Source organism: Arvicanthis niloticus, chromosome Y (genome assembly GCF_011762505.2).
Source record: "Arvicanthis niloticus isolate mArvNil1 chromosome Y, mArvNil1.pat.X, whole genome shotgun sequence".
Taxonomy (NCBI): domain Eukaryota; kingdom Metazoa; phylum Chordata; class Mammalia; order Rodentia; family Muridae; genus Arvicanthis; species Arvicanthis niloticus.
This window is the reverse complement of record NC_133431.1, coordinates 2,106,604-2,125,459: the sequence shown is the minus strand read 5'-3', so window position 1 is coordinate 2,125,459 and position 18,856 is coordinate 2,106,604. Positions and strand designations below refer to the sequence as shown.

The window sequence follows — 18,856 nt, the reverse complement described above, 5'->3', positions numbered from 1 at the left end:
AGAGGATTCAACCACCCTCTGTCTGCATTCACGGAGGCAGAAGCAGTGCCAGGGGTAGCCCTCTTCAAAGTCCCACCCTGACGCTCCTGTTGCCAGCTTACACAAGTCTGGGTACAGTTCCGGGTACCAAGTCCAGAGGGCATGCGTTCTGGAGACAGACCAGACGACGTCCCCCTGACTGTTTAGGACCTCCCAAGTTAATGACTTGGGAGCGTGGGGACTGTAAGAAGTCGTCTTATTGGGAAAATAAAGGAAAACTAGGAGCGTGAAAGTCTTATCTTTAAAGGGTTTGGGGTACGATGGGCTTTCCATCTCGTGGCCTGGTTCAATTCTGGAACGGAGATAGCCAATTTGACATGGGCGGCGTGAATCCAGTGAGCAATGCTATCTACTTTCAGTGCCGTTGGGGTGGTTAGTAGCACGACAAAGGGTCCCTTCCAACGCAGTTCCAGGTTCTTTAATTAATGCCGTCGAACCCAAACCGAATCTCCCACTTGGAACCGGTGAGGTATCATTAGTTGGTCCGCCTGCTCTTGGTAGGCACCTGCAAGGAATTGCCAAATCTCCTTCTGGACGATCTGTAGCACCTGCAAGTGATCTGGAAAGGGGAGGCTATCAGCAAGGGATGGGAGGTAAGGATTCAAGAGGCTGGCCGCCGGGGGAGGCGCCCCATAAAGAATCTCAAAGGGGGTAAGTCCATGTGGCCCAGGTGTGTTTCGGGCTCGATACAAAGCCAGGGGTAGCAGGGTCACCCAGTCTCTAGTGCCAGCTGCCAGCGTTAATTTGGTTAAAGTCTCCTTTATAGTTCTATTTACTCTTTCTACTTGACCTGAACTCCTGGGGTTATATGCGCAATGCAGTTTCCAATTTATCCCCAGTGCTTTGGCCACTGACTGACTTACCTGGGAGATGAAGGCGGGTCCGTTGTCTGAGCCCAGAATATGTGGTATCCCGTAGCGGGGGATGACTTCCTCTAACAGTTTCTTTGCAACCACCCTCGCAATCTCATGTTTTGTCGGGTAAGCCTCTACCCAGCCTGAAAAGGTATCTACAAAAACCAACAGATACCTGTATCTATAGAGCCCAGGTTTTACCTCTGTGAAGTCGATTTCCCATTGAGTTCCGAGTCGGTTGCCCCGGGCACGGGCTCCACGGGGCACCCTGTTGTGTCCTGCATTAACCTGGGCACAAATGTCACAATTGGCTGTGACTTGCTGGAGAATCTTGTCTTTGCCCAGGAACAGTTGTTTCTCCTCTTCTTTATCTACCAGCATTTTTATTTTCTTCTGACCCAAATGGGTCATCCTGTGTAGGCATTAAATTAGAGCCTTGGTTTGCTGTGTGGGCCAGATTGGCTTTCCCTGGTGGACCCATAGTCTGGAGATGGGGTCATAGGTGGCCCCCATTTTCTTGATCAGCTCTAGATCCTCTTGACTATATGTGATTGCCAGTGGAGGTTCATCTTCGGGGTCGGCTCTGACCGGGAGGGCCTCAGCAGACTCCCTCACCACCGCCTCTCTTGCTGCTTGATCTGCCAAGCGGTTGCCCCGGGCCTTGATGTTGTCTCCTTTCTGATGGCCTGGGGTTTGAATTATGCTCAGGGCTTCTGCCATGCGGAGGGCCTGGGCCAGGGCAATTAACTCTGTCCTCTGAGTCGACGTTCCCGGCGGCAATGTTTCTGCCCAGATCACCTCTGAGGTGGTGGTAACTGCAGCTCCTGCCTTTCGCAACCCGTTGTGTATGAAGCTGCTCTCATCGGTGAACCAGGTGTAGTCCGGAAAGGAGAGGGGCTGATCTGTCAGGTCGGGGCGTGTCCCATGTACTTCCACTAGGATCTGGATGCAATCATGGGGGTCGGGCTCCCTAGGGAGGGGGAGCAAAGAGGCCGGATTAAGCACTACCGGGGATCCATAGGAGATTCGTTCGGAGTCCAGCAATAAAGTCTGATAATGTGTCATTCGGGCATTGGAGAGCCACCTTCCTGGGGGTTGCTTTACCAGGGACTCCACCGCATGCGGGGCAATGTTAACTTCATAGAGTCCTTGAGTAAGAGATCGATGGCCGCTACCATCTTGAGGCACGGTGGCCATCCGGCAGCAACCGGGTCCAATTTCTTCGACAGGTAGGCCACTGGTCGTCGCCAGGGCCCCAATTTCTGTGACAAGACCCCCTTCGCATATCCCTGTTTCTCATCGTTAGCCAGATGTACCTTGCGCTCAGTGGTCCACTGGTAGAATTTTCTTCCGGTTGCCCCTTGGACCCACGCTGTTTTCTCACTCAGGGGTCCCGGTTGGCGGGTGAGAACCAAGTGCTGGGCGCCGGTATCGACCAGAAAGGTGGCTGGCTGCCCCCCACTTGAAGGGTTATCCGGGGTTCGGGGGGGGGGCTCCTGACCCTGACCTCCCTAGTCTTCTAGGTTTAAGAGGGAGGTCTGCGCCGGCCTGGGCCTACGCGGGCCCCTCGGTCTCTTGGGGCAATCTTTTATCCAGTGGCCCCTTTCCTTGCAGTAGGCACATTGATCTCAATCTACCACTGGGGCTCTCTTTTCCCGTTCTCCCGGTTTCTGGCTACTCTGTCTCTGCCCTGCTACTACAGTGGCCATTATTTTACTAAGATCTCTATTGCGTTTCCTATCTCTCTGGGCCTCTCTCTCATCTGTTTCTCTCCTCAACCTCTCCTCCTTCTCTTCCTATGTCTCTCTAACTTCCTTTTAATATCTGGAGCCGACTGCCAAATAAAAGACATGATAAGGTGAGTGGCCTGGCTCGGATCCTCCGGGTCATACGGGGTATGTACCCGGTAGGCATCCTTCAGACATTCCATGAACGTAGATGGATGTTCCTCCGGTCCCTGAGTGACTGACTTGACCTGGGCCAAATTGGTGGGCTTTTTACCTGCCCCTAGGAGACCCGCTACAAGCAACTGGCGATAGAGACGTAGGCTGGCCCTACCTGCATCCGTGGTGAAGTCCCACTAGGGTCGCTTCAAGAGGAAGGCCTCCTCAATTTCAGCTGGTATCTGGGTGGGGCGTCCATCGTCGCCCGGTACCTGTTTCTGGGCCTCCTGGAAGACCCTCTGCCTCTCCTCAGAGGTGAGGAGCACCTGTAAGAGCTGCTGACAGTCATCCCAAGTGGGCTGGTGGGTAATTAAGACAGATTCAATAAGACTAGTCAGCTTGGAGGGATCCTGTGTAAAAGAGGGGTTATTGTTCTTCAAATTATAAAGGTCTGAGGCGGAGAAGGGCCAATATTGGGGGCGACCATCGTTCCCAGTTCTCAGCGGGAGGGCCTGTGACGACCCCGGGGGTTCCCTTCGACCTCTAATCCCGCTACCGGAGAGAAATCAGGGTTCTCAGGGGACGCTTCCTGTCCCCGAGGAGGATCTACCTCGGAGGAGGGGGCCCCACCTGCCATCGCAGACTGGCCCTCCAGTCCCTGTTCTCCATAAGGAGGGGGGTCCTCAGTTAGGAGATCAATAAGAGGGCCCTGATTGGATGGCAGGACCGGGGGACATTTTTTCTTGTCCTCCGTTTGTTTGACAAGGGCAGGGTAGAGGGCAACGGGAGAGGTAGCAGGAGGGGCAGTTGGGACTATGGCGGGGGCCGGCAAGGGAGGTAGGATCGGAGGGGGAACGGGAGAGAGGAAGGGCTTTACCCATAACAGCGGGTCTACCACCAGCGACTCCCAGGTGATGATATATGAAACCCGATCCGGGTGTCCGCCCGGTCCAGGATTTATCACCCTCTCCTTAACCTGCCGAATAATGGAAATGTTAAAAGTACCATCCCGAGGCCACTCGACTGAAAAGGTCGGCCACTTGGAGGTACAAAAGGTCTGACATTTGCCTTTCTTGACGTCCACGGAGTTGTTGTGGGCCACACCGGGGACCTCCTTGAAATGCTGTAAAGTCAAACTTAAAGGGGTGACCAGAGTCTGGCCCATAATTTCTCCCAAAGAAACACTTAGGACTAAATAACAAACGACAAAACAGAAAACAAACACAGACAAACACGCTGCGCGGCTCCGATGCCAGAATGAAACCAAAAAACCTAAATGGGTTTAAGAAGAGGTCGGAGGATCCTCTATCTCCAGAGACACATATCCTCGGGTCAGGGGTGGTGCCACGAAAAGTCCCACAGATGCCGTGTTTTCAGACTTTCCCCCAGGATGTCTCCTGGGGGTGCGGAGGAGGAATCTGGGTCCGTCAACCCTTCCTAAGTCTGCCGGAATTACAGAGCAATCTAGCTAAATCGTACGGAAGACAGAGACAGAGATGGCCGTCAGACAAACAGATAAAGACGCGCTGGCCAGCTTACCTCCCAAAGAGGGGTCGGTGGTCCTGGGGAGGGGGTCTCTAGAATCCCAGACGAGCCCCCAAATGAAAGACCCAGGCATCAGGTTTTTCGCTCTGAGAGACCCCTGTCACCAAGACACCGAGACCAGGTATTCGGATGCAATAGCAAGAGGCTTTATTCTTCCAAACGGGTACCCGGACAACAGCGTCTCCATGGAGGACTGCCGTCCGGTGGTCTAGGGATTGGGGTTTTTATAGGGGTTCAGAGCAGGAAGCAAGGTTTACAGAAGCGAGAAGCATGGTTACAGGGCTCTAATTGGACAATTCAAATAAGGCCAGGTTCAACCTAGGGTCAACACCCTGTTCCAGGAACGAGGTTCTGGGGCAGTCTCTATTGTTCTTTGGATCACCTGGTGTTTTTCTGGGTACTTTCCGTCCCCCCCCCGCCTGGGACCAGGTGCACTGTTTTGGCACTATCTTTGACCTGCTCAGGGGCCCAGTATTTTTCCACCCTTGCAAAACAACTCTGCTGAGCAAAATAACTCTGCTGAACAAAACAACTCTGCTGAACAAAACAACTCGGCTAAGCTGGGGTCTTTCAAACTGTGTAGGTTGACAGCTCCAGAGCTGCCCGAGGTACCAAGCTCGGGCACAGGCCTGGGTGATTAAAGAAAGACTGAGATTTGCGTCATCCATTATGAGAGAATGCCAATGCCTTTACTGAGCAGGTTCAATATATACACCCAGCCAGGGAAGGAAAAACACAAACTCAGGACAAAACAGGAACTCGACTGGGGGCAATAAGATGTCAAGTGTAAATTCCCTTCCTGGGGCATCAACGTTCAACAGGATGTTTTGTTCTTAGAAAAACTGCAGATTGTTACTTTGCAGAATGTTCCTTTGCACATGGAAAGTCTCAGCCAGGGCACAGCAGCCCTTCAGGGTACTACAGGAGATGACTCCAACAAAACCTCAAGAAACTGTGAGTGCTGAGTTTCCAAAGTGCTCCACAAACATCACTGTTTGCTGACATCAACCATATTCTGTCCCCACTGTAATTCGTTTCTAAAGCTACACTCTCACATAGACCAGGAGGGTCTCAAATTCATAGCAATCCTCATACTTCTGCCTCCATCATGCAAGAGTTAAGGCAAATCCCATCATTTCTGGCTGTTAACAAGACTATTGAAATTTTATTTGTTCACTCTCTTCAGACTATCCTACACCTTTCCAATTTGCTGATTTTAAGAACTCAGGCACTACGTTAATAGTGAATTTTTAGGAATGAGAAATCTAAGCCTTAGCAATGTTACATAATTCCTACAAAGATTACAAGGATATATTGTTAAAATAAGCAGAATTGAAGACTGAATCCAAAGTTTACTCACTCTTAAAATGCCACATTGCTTTTGAAATGTTTTGGTCCACAGATTCTTGAAATCAGTCAGAATCCATTTTATCTCATTATTAAGGTGAAAGTTTACTTAAGGCATATCAATCTATGTGTCTGATTTAATAAACACTGGGGTGAAATAAAACAACTGCACCTCTGGATGCCTAAGCTCCTGCATGTGACCTGAGTAGTAACAAGTGAAGGGATTTGCTGTAGCTCAGATCCACAGTGAGCGTGGGGTTGAGTGTTAGGTCCCTTTTACAGAAAAATTAGGATTAGCCATTTTAAAAAGACTGAATCTCCCAATCCAAGAAGAAGGGAGATCTTTTAATTTTCTAGTGCTTCCTCCATGTCTTCCTTCAGTGTTTTGAAGTTTTCATTGTACAGGTTTTTTATTTTTGAATGACAGGATGAAGAGACAATAATCTCTCATTTTAGAGAACCTCAAAGCAATGCAGACCTAAGCAGCTGTTAACTGATTTATAAAAAACAAAAATGACAACAGAAACTATGCCACACTGTAAACTCTATCAACACTGACCCCTCCCACCACAGCCTGACTCCGCCCACTTCCCTCATCCTGGCTCCTCCCACACTCACGTCACCACAGCAACGCCCCATAAACCCCACCCACCCACTCAGGAACTGTAAATAGACTGGGATTTACACTGACTCCGCCCACACGGGGCCTGGCCCCGCCCACATTACTCAGTTGGCCTGGCTCCTCCCACAGGACATTACCTAAGCACTGTCTACAGTCAGATGAGAACTGTAAATACAGACTGGGATTCCCCCGACCCCGCCCACCCGCCCTGGCCCCGCCCCTCCACCCTGACCCCGCCCCCACTGGCCCCGCCCTGGGCCACCATGTCTCACGAGGGCACTGCGTTCCCTCTGTGGCCTTGGCCCAGTTCGGAGATGTGGGTGACACGAAGCCGGCTAGAACCGGATCCGCGCGGCCCCGGGGTGGGTGGGGCCTCGGCTCACCGTCGCTAGGCCCCGCCCACCGCGTCCTTCCGCGGCACCGCAGCCGTCTCCCCACCACCCACCGCGCCCTGTCTCCGCGGCCGCTGCCGAGGGCCTCTGTGACGCACTTCCGCTTCCGGGGAGGGCGGGGCTGCGCCTTCAGAAAGGAGGCGAGGTCCTTCCACCTGGAGACGCGGCGCTGCTTCCGGTTCCCGGGCTCCCGCGAGGGGACTTCCGGTCAGGCTCACCTCTGACCCTGCGGGACGGAAGCAGCGCGGTTTCCGCCGACCCCGTCGCGCTCTCCGTGACGTCACAACCGGCGTCGGGACCCGCTCCGGCCCACGGCGGCGTCTCCAAAAAACCCTGGCGGCGCCGGAAGCGGCCATGGAGGCGCCGATCCGTCCCGTGATTCACCGCGGTTCCCTCCTACACCGTCGCGCCGGCCGTGACGTCACAGCCGGCGACGAGGAGCCCGTCAGCGGCGGCCGCGCGATTCCCCAAGATCAATGGCGGCGGTGCGCGATCCGTCGCGGGCTTCTGACGTCACAGGGAGCGCGACTGAATCCCGCGAAAACCGACCGCGTCCGTCAGAGGCTGCACCGTCGTTGCCGCCACCGCTGAGGACCCTGGAGGCGTCGCGCTGTCCGTGACGTCACAGCCGGCGACGGGGTTTCCCAGAGGCGGAGGCGATCGATCCCGTGATTCCCCGCGGTGGCTTCGGCCCCGTCGATACTAATCACTTATCAATAATAGTGCTAATCAATAAATCGTGTCGCAGGCCTTTGTTCCAGCACTCGAAAGGCAGAGGCAGCGGCATGACGGTGATGGGATGACGATGACGGTCAGTAATCAGTACTAATCAATGACGAATAATCGATGCTAAAAATGATCAGTAACCATGATAACCAATGATCGATAACCAGCCGTTACTGCCAATCGGTAATCAATACCGATCAATAATCGATAGTCCATTATCGATAATTATAACCAATACTGATCCATAATTGACGACAGCAGTCAATGCAAATCAATAATCAACTTGGGAGAATCCTAATAAATATAAGTATAAATATAAATATAAAATGTGCAACGAAATACGGAAATAAAATTATAATGAAGTAAAATGCAAAGTATAAAATATGAGATAAAATGAATGAAAATATAAAATTAAATACGAAAAAAATCTAAATAAGATAAGAATATAAAATATAACAAATAACAATGTAGTAAAGTAAATAAAAATGGAATAAAATAAAGTATAAATATAAGATTAAGTAAACAAAATAAAAATATAAAATAAAATGTAAAATATAACATAACAAATAAATAAAAAAATATAAAACAAGCTATAGAGAGACAAATTATTATTATTTATTATTATCAACATTATGATGTACGGGAAGCACAGTTGGTCAAACAGCGTCTGATGCGTGTAGAATAATATTTAACAATTTTATTTCCCTTACACAGCCCGGTGTAGAATTAAAAGTCCGATCAGATTTTTATTTTAAATCTTTAATTTATTTTATATTATATTTTGTATTTGATTTCATATTTTACATCGTTTTAAAACAATGTACTTTTATTTTTATGTTTTATATTTTATATTTAATGTATTTTATATTTTATTTTGATTTTATATTTATATTCATAGTATGTTTCATACTTGTTTTATATTTTACACTTTATATTTTATTATACATTTTAAAGATTAAATTTATTTCTTCTTTTATACTTTGTTTTAATTTATATTTAATTTTTATTTTATATTTTAATTTTACATTATATTTTACGTATATAATTTTTATATTTTATATTTAAATTTATATTTTATATTTTACTTTATTTTTTATTTCATATTTTATATTTATGATTTGTATTTTACATTTTATATTTTATTGCATATTTTAAATTTTAGTTTATTTTATATTTTAATATTTATTTCTTATATATTTATAATATATTATATATATAACTTATGATATTTTGTATTTTATATTTAATGTTATATTTTATATTATTTTATATATTACTGTACTTTTTTATTTTCTATTTCCTATTTTATTTTATGTTTTAAATTGTTTTTATTTACATTTACATATATATCATATTTATAATTTGCATCTTATATTTTATTATATATTTAAATTTTATTTTACAGTTTATATATTATGTTTTATGTTTTATATTTTATTTTTATGTTATATTTCATATTTTATATTTTATATTATTTTATATTTTATTTTGCTTTCATTTTTAATTTTATATTTTATATTTGATGTATTTTACATTTTATTTACTTTTTATTTTATTTTCATTTTATTTATATTTTATACTTATGGTTTATAAGTTACATTTCATATTTATCATATATTTTAATTTTAAATTATAATTTTTTTATATTTACATTTAATTTCATATTTTCTATTATTCAATATTTTGTTTTCTTTTTTCTTTTATATTTTATATTTGATTTATTTTATATTTTATTTCATATTTTATATTTATGTTTTATATTTTACATATATTTTAAATTTTAAATTTTGTTTTATTTCATTTTATATTTTATATTATTTATTTCATATTAATATTTATATTATATTCTATGTTTTAGTTTATATTTTATATTATTTTCCATTTTAATTTACTTTTTTAAATTTTGTATTTTAAATTTTATATTACCGAATTTTATGTGTCGTTTTAGTTCATTTTTATTTTATATTTTATATTTACATTTACATTATAATTATTATCGATGTTTTATATTTAATACTTTTTCCATTGTAGTTTAATTTAATTTTTAATTTTATATTTTAGAATTTATATTCGATGTATTTTATATTTTATATTTTATTTTTATTTTTATATTTTATGTTTTATAGTTGATGCATCTGATTGATGAATTTGGAGATGCGGCTTCATCATCTCTATCGATTTTCTGATGATTTATTTCCCAGCCGACACAACACGGAGACAAATCCATAAGGGATGAGGTGAGGCCCTGAGACCCTGGCGGACACGGTTGTCCAAGGCAGGCGGCAAAGAAAGCACTGGAAATTATTGATTAATAATAATTAGTTATTATTTCAGGGGGGTCCTGCGAATTTATACAGATATCTGAATTTTTGTTTATTATACACGTATTTATATATATTACAGACATATCGTATTTATATATATTACAGACATATATATATATATATTATAGACATATAATGTGTACAATAAACAGATATTCAAATATGTGTATAAGAAACAAATATTCAGATCCATGTGCCGTAATATATATAAATATGTCGATAAGATACGAATGTTCAGATATGTGCATAATATAAACTAATATGTAAATATATATAATGTGGCATAATATATATAAGTATGTAAATATATATAATGTGTATAATATATATAAATATATAAATACATATAAATGCTTTTCTAACCATAGGTTAGCATTACTGGAAATAAAAGGTATGTGAAGAAATAATTCTATCTTTTAATGATGAAGAACTATTTAATTCACTTTAATTTAATTTTTAAATTAAAATTAATTTAATTAATTTAGTTTAATGATCAAGAAGGAAAGAAACTAATTTAATTTTTAATTTTTAAATTTCAATAGGGAATGCTGAGTAATGGGAGCAGGGACACAAGGTGGGCAGGAAGAGATGATCTTAGCATCCACAGGCAGACATAGACAGGACAGAGGTAAAGCTGCCTCTGGTGTTTAGTACAGTGCTAGGAGAAAACTGTGATCATTGCATCTGGGATAACAGACAGTGTGGTAGATCTATAGAAAGCTTACCTGTGTCCTGGCAGGTAAAGCATGTGGTTGAACAGGGACTGTCTGCCCAAGAGGGGCTGAGACACAGGGATGGGGCAGGAAAGGAAGGGCAGCTGGGCATTGTCTATCTTATCTATAAGATGATGCACAGGGGGAGAGGCAACTTCCACTGGTATTCTGTCTCAGAGTAAGTGCAACTGATATTAGGATCTGCAGTAACAGATAGTAAGGCAGGTCTTTGGACAAAGTACCTTTCTATTGCCATGCATGGCTTGTGGTTGAACAGGAGCGTTTTTCAATAATCAGGACCTCAGGCCAAAGATGAGTTTGTAAACCCCAATCAATTCTGTTTCTGAGAGTGCACAAAGTCCACTTGAGCAAACATCCTATGACAATCCCCCCTTGTCAACAGCCAGTCAAGGTACAACTTGCAGGGTTAAGCTACATATAGATAACTAATACACCTTACAGAGAAAAAGTTAGTCTACCCATCATGTTTGTCAGATGATTTTGCCCCCTTGATTGGTTCCTGCAGATTATGCCAGACATGTACTTTTTAAAATATTAAGTTGCTGACCTATATGTTAATGCCCCAATCTTGCTGTAACTACAATAAATACTCAGCACCTCTAGACTCTCAGTTTCGATCTCATGTGAGGCTGACTGGTGAGAATCCTTATTACAGAGCTCATGATAAAGACCTCCATGTGATTGCATTACAATATGCTACTTGTTGGTCTTTGGGGTCTCTGTGACCTGGACATAACATCTTAGTGCATTGACCCAAGACCCTCAGGACTCCCAACTAAAGGATTGAAAGGGCGGTTGTTAATATCCACCATTCTCTTTGGGTCAGTGGCTTGTCTGCCAGATTTGACATAGTGTGCCTTGGTTTTCAGGTTTTTCTTGAGTATTGTGGAGGGAGATGACTAAATTCAACGTGGAACCCTGCTACAGTGGATACGCTGGAGAGTCGCAGCCCCAAAGTGCTTCGAAGATGTTCCAGAGCCTGGTATAGTGGACGGTGTTTCTCTGGTCTTAATTTCTGGGAAGGTTAGAGCAGACTTAAAACCCTGACAGGGCTCACACTTGCCATCCTGTATTCATTTTTCTTCTTTGTCCAAGTGGAAGAATCTGCTAGGTGGACTTTACTGCCCCTATGAGGGTGTCTATTTTGGCTGTGGAAGTTTGTCATTCTCTCACTGAGGAAATGAGACAGACTCCATCCTAATCGATTTAGTTACCAGCCCCACACCTTGGGTTAAATCCTTCTTAACAAAAGGACCTGGACCCATTGACTAGTCCATGACAGAGAGCTCTTAAAGACAGCATCCAGGGCAAAATCAGGCTCTGCCTACCTTATTTTACAGGGTGGAAAGACAAAGACCTCATTTCCCACCTCTTGAACTACCCTCTGTGCAGTTCATATGTGACTCTGTAGTTTTGAACTTGGAGCTGTCATAAGATGGGAGGTTGTTCTTCATTGATTGTCACAAATTTATCATATCTTCCTTGGGTCAGAGATCCTGTCCTTTGTTGGTGGTCGTTTGTGTTGTGTGAGACAATCTGCTTTTCTGTCCACCTTCCAGCTGTTTTAGCCCCGTGTTTGGTAGCACTGGCCTGGGAACCCAGGGTTAAAGAAACTCACCCCAGGTCAGCACAGGCTCTGAGCTCCCCATTCCAGTGTATCCTTCCCTGCTCTGAGCCAGGTGCCCTCCCTATTTTGTCCTTGCTCAGCCACAACTCCAAGTTCCTCATGGGGTGGCAGGAGCTCCTGTAATTGATATGGTTAAATCATTGGTTTTGGGATGTTACAACTTCCTCATTTATTATTATGTCTGTGTCATAGTTTTCAGTTCTCAGCATTTCAGAGCTACAGTCATCTGAAGGAGCCTCAGTTGAGGGCCTGCCCTCATCAGAATGGCTGGTTGCTATGTCTGTGAGAGATAGTGTTGATGATTGATTAGGAAGGCTCTTCCACTGAGGGTGGCAATATCCCTAAGCAAGTGGTCCTGGGCTGGATGAGAGAGCAGGCTACGCTTGAGACAGTGACCAAGCAAGAGAGCAAGCCAGGAGACAGTGTTTGTCCATGCTTTTTTTATGGTATATTTTATTTACATTTCAGATGCCATCCCCTTTCCCCACCCCCCACCCCCATGAAAACCCCTATCACATGCCCTTTTTTTCTTTTTCCTTTTATACACTTTTTGTAGCCGCCTGCTGCCACAAGTCAAGTGGGTTCACCTGAAAGGGGGGCTGGGAATGAAAGGGGACGGAGGGCAAGAAGAGATGAAGCCAAGACAAAGTTCTCTGATCAAGGCTTGAAATTTAGTAATTTGCTTTCACATATAAAGGGGAAGCCCCACCCTCCAGAGTCTCTTCTCGGTTTTGCCCAGGGGCTGGGCAAGGAGATAGCAGTCTGGAAGGTGTCAAGGCTAGCTCAGCAGGCAGTCCATTCTTCTTAGCTCAGGTAGCAGGCTCCAAGGCGCCAAGGCTGGTAATGCAATGCCTCTCCTAAGTCTTAGAATTGCTTGATCTATTGTGGTAAAAGACTTGCAGGCCTTCTCAGGCCTGGGGGAAGGGCACAACTTTTTTTAAAAAAATATTAATTAACGGCATTATAAGTTTGTTAATGCTGAATCAGAAGTGTAACCTAATACCCAACCTAGATGTATAAACTATCTTTGACTGGTGGAGACATGTGAACATTTGCTTCCATGTCCCCCGCTTTTCTCTCTCTCATCACATAGCTTCTCCTTTCCTACTTCTCCTCGTCTCCTTACTCCTTCTCTTCCTCTCAGTACTCCTTCCCACCTAAGTTCCTTTTACATATCACCCTTCCTGTTTTTTTTATTTTGTTTTTTTGTTTTTTTGTTTTTTTTTTGTTTTTTTTGTTTTTGTTTTTTCGAGACAGGGTTTCTCTGTGGCCCTTCCTGTTAAAATAAAACTTTTCTCTCAAAATACAATTAGAGCATAATTAAGCCAATTTGTACCAGTGAGGTACAAGATAGTCCTAACAACCAGTCCATCATTTTGTTGACTAACCAGAACCTCTGTCATCTATCCTAACTAAAACACTTAGTTCTGAACCTGGATTTTTCCTTGGCTTTAGAATGAGTGTCAGCTGAAAACCATCCACTCAAAACTTTTCTCCCAAGGTAAATAGCCAGGATTGGCTATGAGACCATAGGTCTTCAACCCCGTCAAAGATCCAGAATGGCTGAGTTAATTGTCCATGCTTTTTGCTTTCAGTTTCTAATCTAAGCTCCCAAAATGATGGACTGTGATCTGACAGAACCATGTACAACAGACATTTATTACCTGAGATGCTTTTGCTTAGAGGATTCAATCACAGCAGCAGAATAGCAAGTTAGAACAACAACAACATTATTTGCTGAATCTATGTTGTAGATTGTATTCTTGTGAACAGGACAAATTTTGGGTAGAAAGATTTTTGGACTGGTTGGGTCTTTAACTCTCCATTAAGGGTCCTGCCTGATGCAGGATGTGGCCTCTTCAGCATCCATATCTAACTGCTATACATCTCAGCTAAGATCAACCTTAGACTCCTTGGTACTTATTTATGGTCTCTGGCACACCCTAAATGTACCCCCTCCCACCCCCAGCCAACTGCAGATTTTGATTCATTTTCCCCTCTGGCCCTCTCTTGTCTCTCACCACACCTGTTGCTGGTTCTCCCCTATTTCCCCTTCTTATCTGCTCTCCCATGCAGTTCTCTCTCGTCCATCTGCCTCCTATGATAGCTTTACTCCCCCTTCTGAGTGAGATTCAACCATGCTCATTTCAGCCTTCCTTGTTGTTTAGTTTCTTTGTGTCTATGGAGTGTAGTGTGGGTTTCCTGTATTTTATGATTATTATTCACTTGTAAGTGGGTACATACATGCATGTGCTTTTGGGTCTGGGTTACCTCAATCGAGATGATAGTTTCTAGCTGTATCCATTTGCCTGAAAAATTCATGATTTCCTTGTATTTAATAGCTAAATAGTTTTTCCATTTGTAAATACATTTTCTATATCCGTATTTTGGTTGAACAGCATCTGGATTATTTCCACCTTCAAGTTGTTATAAATAAAATGGCTCTGAATTAGTGGAGTCCTTACTTTAAGTCACCTGCCTTTACAGAGTTCCTCCTGTATCTCCTGTTGGTCCTTTGAGAGGGTGTGATCCCCTGGGAATCCATGATGGTGCATCAGTTCTGTATTGGGTTAAGTGCATCCTATTCACTGAGGCCAGATGTGGCAGCGCAGTTATGGGAACAGATTCCAATGATAGACAGCAGCTTTAGGGACTGATCCTGCTACAGGTGTTGTAGGACCATCATGAAGACTGAGCTGCACATCTGCTACTTACAGGCCATTGGTCCTTTGTCCACCTGTGAGTGTTATTGTTTTTGTCTCAGTTTCTTAATGTCACCAAGGGTCAAGGTTAATTGAGTATGCTGGTCTTCCTGTGGAGTTCCTTTCCTGTTCAGGGCCATCAATCCTTCCCTAAACTTTTCCATCAGAGTTACCAAGGTGCATGCAATATTTGATTGTGGATCTCTGCTTCTGTTTCAGTCAGCTGCTGGGTGGAGCCTCTTAATGGATAATTATGCAAGGCTCCTGTGTGGGAGCATCACAGAGTATCCTTAATAATGTCATAGATTCAAGTTTGTCCATGTTGGTCTCCAATTGAATGAGTTTTCATTGTCCACACTTTCAGTCTCTGCTCCAGCTTTATCTCTGCATTTCTTTTACACTGGATAAATTTTGTTCTGGGTGTCTCCAGTGTTCTGGTTGAATCTGATTTTTCAGCTTTCTTCTCATGCTCCCATACATTCCCCATTTGGACTCTGTCCCTCAATCACATAAGATACTGTGCACACATTTGCTGTTCAATGCTATGCTATTTTGCAAACCTGGTGGTTTTATATTTTTAACTTTATTCATTCTGTTTTTGGTTTTCTAGAACAAAATTCTCTGTTAAGCAATTCCTGTTCTGATTATAGATATAGAAACCATATAAGCCACCTGACATGTTTTTGTTCAATAAGCACATGATTTTTTGCTGCTCTTCATCCACCTCTTTCATTTTGAAATTCAGCCAAATGCATAAATTATATTCTATTTCTCCAGATGGCTTCTGCTCATGTCATCAATATTATCTGATGCTTCAGGTTCATTGAATTGCAGGTGTATGATGTTCTGCCTCTTATGTTTGTTGTGAAATTTTTGAATAAATAAGTGTATTATGGCTGGGTACATGAATATGAATATCATGTGTGTCTCATCTTTACTGTTGTCAGAAGATGGCCTCAGAACTCATGATCTTGAAGAAATGGACAGGTGTTGGTCCACATGTGTATGCTAGAAATTGACCTCCATTATGTGGAAGACCAGCAAGAGCTTCCATCTCCTGAGCTATAACTCCTGAACTGCATTCTTTATTTCTGATCAACGTATACATTACTGCTGGGTGGTGGTACTGCATGCCTTTAATCCCAGCACTTGAGGGGCAGAGACAGGATTTCTGAGTTCCAGGCCAGCCTGGTCTACAGAGTGAGTTCCAAAGCCGGCCAGGGCTATACACAGAAACCCTGTCTCAAAAACACAAAAAAACAAACAAAACAAAACATATATTGCTAATATATTCATCTGTCAATTTTTAACTGTTTACACATGCATTCCCTTTTCATAAAATTTAATTAATGTTGCTGTTTAAACTGGTTCACTTTATGTTTATGCAAGGTGAATACAGAACTGCAGTGAATGCATAATTCTTTGCAGTAACTTCAGTAAACAACTGTGAGTTCATTTTATCATTTTTGTTTCCTGCTTTATTTTTGTAGCAGAGTGGGGTTCTTAAAATGTAACTTTTGCTGTCCTGAAACTCATTGCATAGACCATGCTGGCATCCAGCTCAATGACATACACCTGCCTGTACCTCTGCAATTAAAGACATGAGCAAATACACACAGCTTGCCCATCACTTTTGTAGTTAGTAATTGTTCATCCAGCTTTTCAGATGTGTGCTCAGTACAGTTGATCTGTTTCCCCTGCATATCTCTCTCAATTGCCATTTGTGTTGCAAGGCTATATCCTATTCAAAGGGATCAGGAGTGACACAGGTGAACCCTGTTTCAAGGGTGCAAGTGTCAATATTTCAAGTTTCTTCTAAACTGACATAGTGATTATAATTTGTGTGTCAGAAAATAAGTGGAGGAATCACCTGAATTATTTGATCATATTGTCTAGGAAGCATAACTTTACTTTGTATTGATGTCAGCATCAGGCTTTGTGTTGTATACATGTATGTGATATTTTAGGAAGCAGTGAGTTTTGATGATGTGCATGTGAACTTCACTGCAGAAGAGTGGAATTTGCTGGATCCTTCCCAGAAAAATCTCTACAAAGATGTGATGCTTGAGACCTACTGGAACCTCACTGCTATTGGTAAGACTGATTTTTTTTTTTTGCTTCTCAAAATAAGGGAAAATGTTTCTGGGTTACTGATGATCATCTCTTATTTCAATAGAGATCAAGTAATATTGAGTTGAATAAATCAGGTTCATTGCTGTGAAAATTCATAGTAACTTGAATTTTGCCTAATTCCAATACCATATCATTGATTTTCTTGTACCTTGGTTTTAGGCTATAATTTGGAAGTCCATCATACTGAAGAACAACATCAAACTTCTAGACGTCATGAAAGGTATTTTTTGGGGGGAGGGGTTTCAAGACAGGGTTTCTCTGTGTAGCCCTCTCTGTCTTGGGACTCACTCTGTAGACCAGCTGGCCTCAAACTCAGAAATCTGTCTGCCTCTGCCTTCCAAGTGCTGGGATTAAAGGTGTGTACCACCACTGCCTGGCCATGAAACGTAATTTTAACGTTTCATTGAATACAAATATCCCTGTGAGGAAATTTTAATATGATCTGGATGCTCTAAAGGAAAGCAAGTGTGTAAAAATGAGTCATTTTATTTTAGCTATGATTATAATATTCTCCCAAAACTATGTACCTTCATGTCAGTTATCTGATTGGTGTTTGCAAGGCATTTCTGTAAGCAAGAAGAGAAGGAAACAATGCCTTAAGAGATTCCTTTAATTGATTTGTATCTCCATTAGAGCTATGTTGTGGAACTACCAATTTGTATAGTCTCATAATATTTGGATGTTGCACATTGAATAGTGATAAACATGTATCCATAACCTTCTAATAATCAAATAGTCCATGATAAAGTTGGTGACACTTGTATTCTTATAGTGAAATTTTTAATTGTATTGTTTTGTCAGTTTATGAGAATCGAGAATGTTGTTTTGGAGAATCATTAATCATGTCTACAATGAACAAAAAGTCAATGCATGTGAATTCAATGTGGAAACATTTCATTTGTTCTGCTTTTTTAATGGCGGTATCAATTGTCAGAATGGATGAAATCATGTGAGCATAGGGATACTAAAAAAAACAGCCTCTGTCTATTTCACAACAATGAGAAGATATGTAGTATTCTGCCTTTGGTAGACTTTCTGAATATGATAGGTGTTTACAATTATTTGGTTTTCTCTACTTTACCCAAATTCACACTACAGAAAATCTTTATGGGTATCAGAATTTTGCACTTTTTCTGTTCATCCTATTTCACAGTGCTTTTGTGGTGTGATGCACACTACAGAAAAAAAAACTAAGAATGCAATCAGAGTTTTAATGCTCTTAATTGTTCCATTTTATTCTGACCTATGAATGCATCATGTAGAAATCTCATATAGAAAACGGATGTTATAAATGTGAGCCATGTAGTAAATGCTCTTACCATCACAGGTATTTTCAAGTACAACCGTGAACATCAAAGTGATAAAAGCATAAGATCTGAGTGTTCTTTATTATGAGACCAACTGTAAAATTTATTCATAATGATAAAATGATTGATCAGGCTAATAAATGTGGTAAAGCTTTCACATGTGCCCATTACTGTTGCAGGCATGAAAGAAGTCATACTGGAGAGAAACCTTATGAATGTAACCAATGTGGTAAAGCTTTTTCAAATCACAGTAATCTCCAAAGACATAAAAGAACACATACTGGAGAGAAACTTTATGAATGTGATCAATGTGGTAAAGCCTTTTCACAAAACAGTAGTCTCCAATATCATAAAAGAACACATACTGGAGAGAAACCTTATGAATGTAATCAATGTGGTAAAGCCTTTGCAGATCACAGAGGTCTCCAAAGACATAAAAGAACACATACTGGAGAGAAACCTTATGAATGTAATCAATGTGGTAAAGGCTTTTCACGTCACAGTAGTCTCCAAAGTCATAAAACTACACATCTTGGAGAGAAGCCTCATGAATGTAATCAATGTGGTAAAGCCTTTTCACATCACATTAGTCTCCAATATCATAAAAGAACACATACTGAA

At 42.1% G+C, this 18,856-nt stretch overlaps 1 protein-coding gene and 1 pseudogene across 1 annotated transcript; one reads left to right on the top strand and one right to left on the bottom strand.

Moving 5' to 3' along the window:
• Positions 1 to 2,667: 2,667 nt before the first annotated feature.
• LOC143437357 (uncharacterized) lies at positions 2,668 to 3,941 on the bottom strand (annotated as a pseudogene).
• A 7,392-nt stretch (positions 3,942 to 11,333) lies between these two features.
• On the top strand, positions 11,334 to 18,474 carry LOC143437356 (zinc finger protein 431-like). The gene is made up of 3 exons (XM_076922150.1): positions 11,334 to 11,448; positions 16,763 to 16,889; positions 17,088 to 18,474. The coding sequence occupies exons 1-3, from the start codon at positions 11,362 to 11,364 to the stop codon at positions 17,192 to 17,194; spliced, it is 321 nt and encodes a 106-aa protein (XP_076778265.1). The 5' UTR covers positions 11,334 to 11,361; the 3' UTR covers positions 17,195 to 18,474.
• The last annotated feature ends 382 nt before the right edge of the window (positions 18,475 to 18,856 follow it).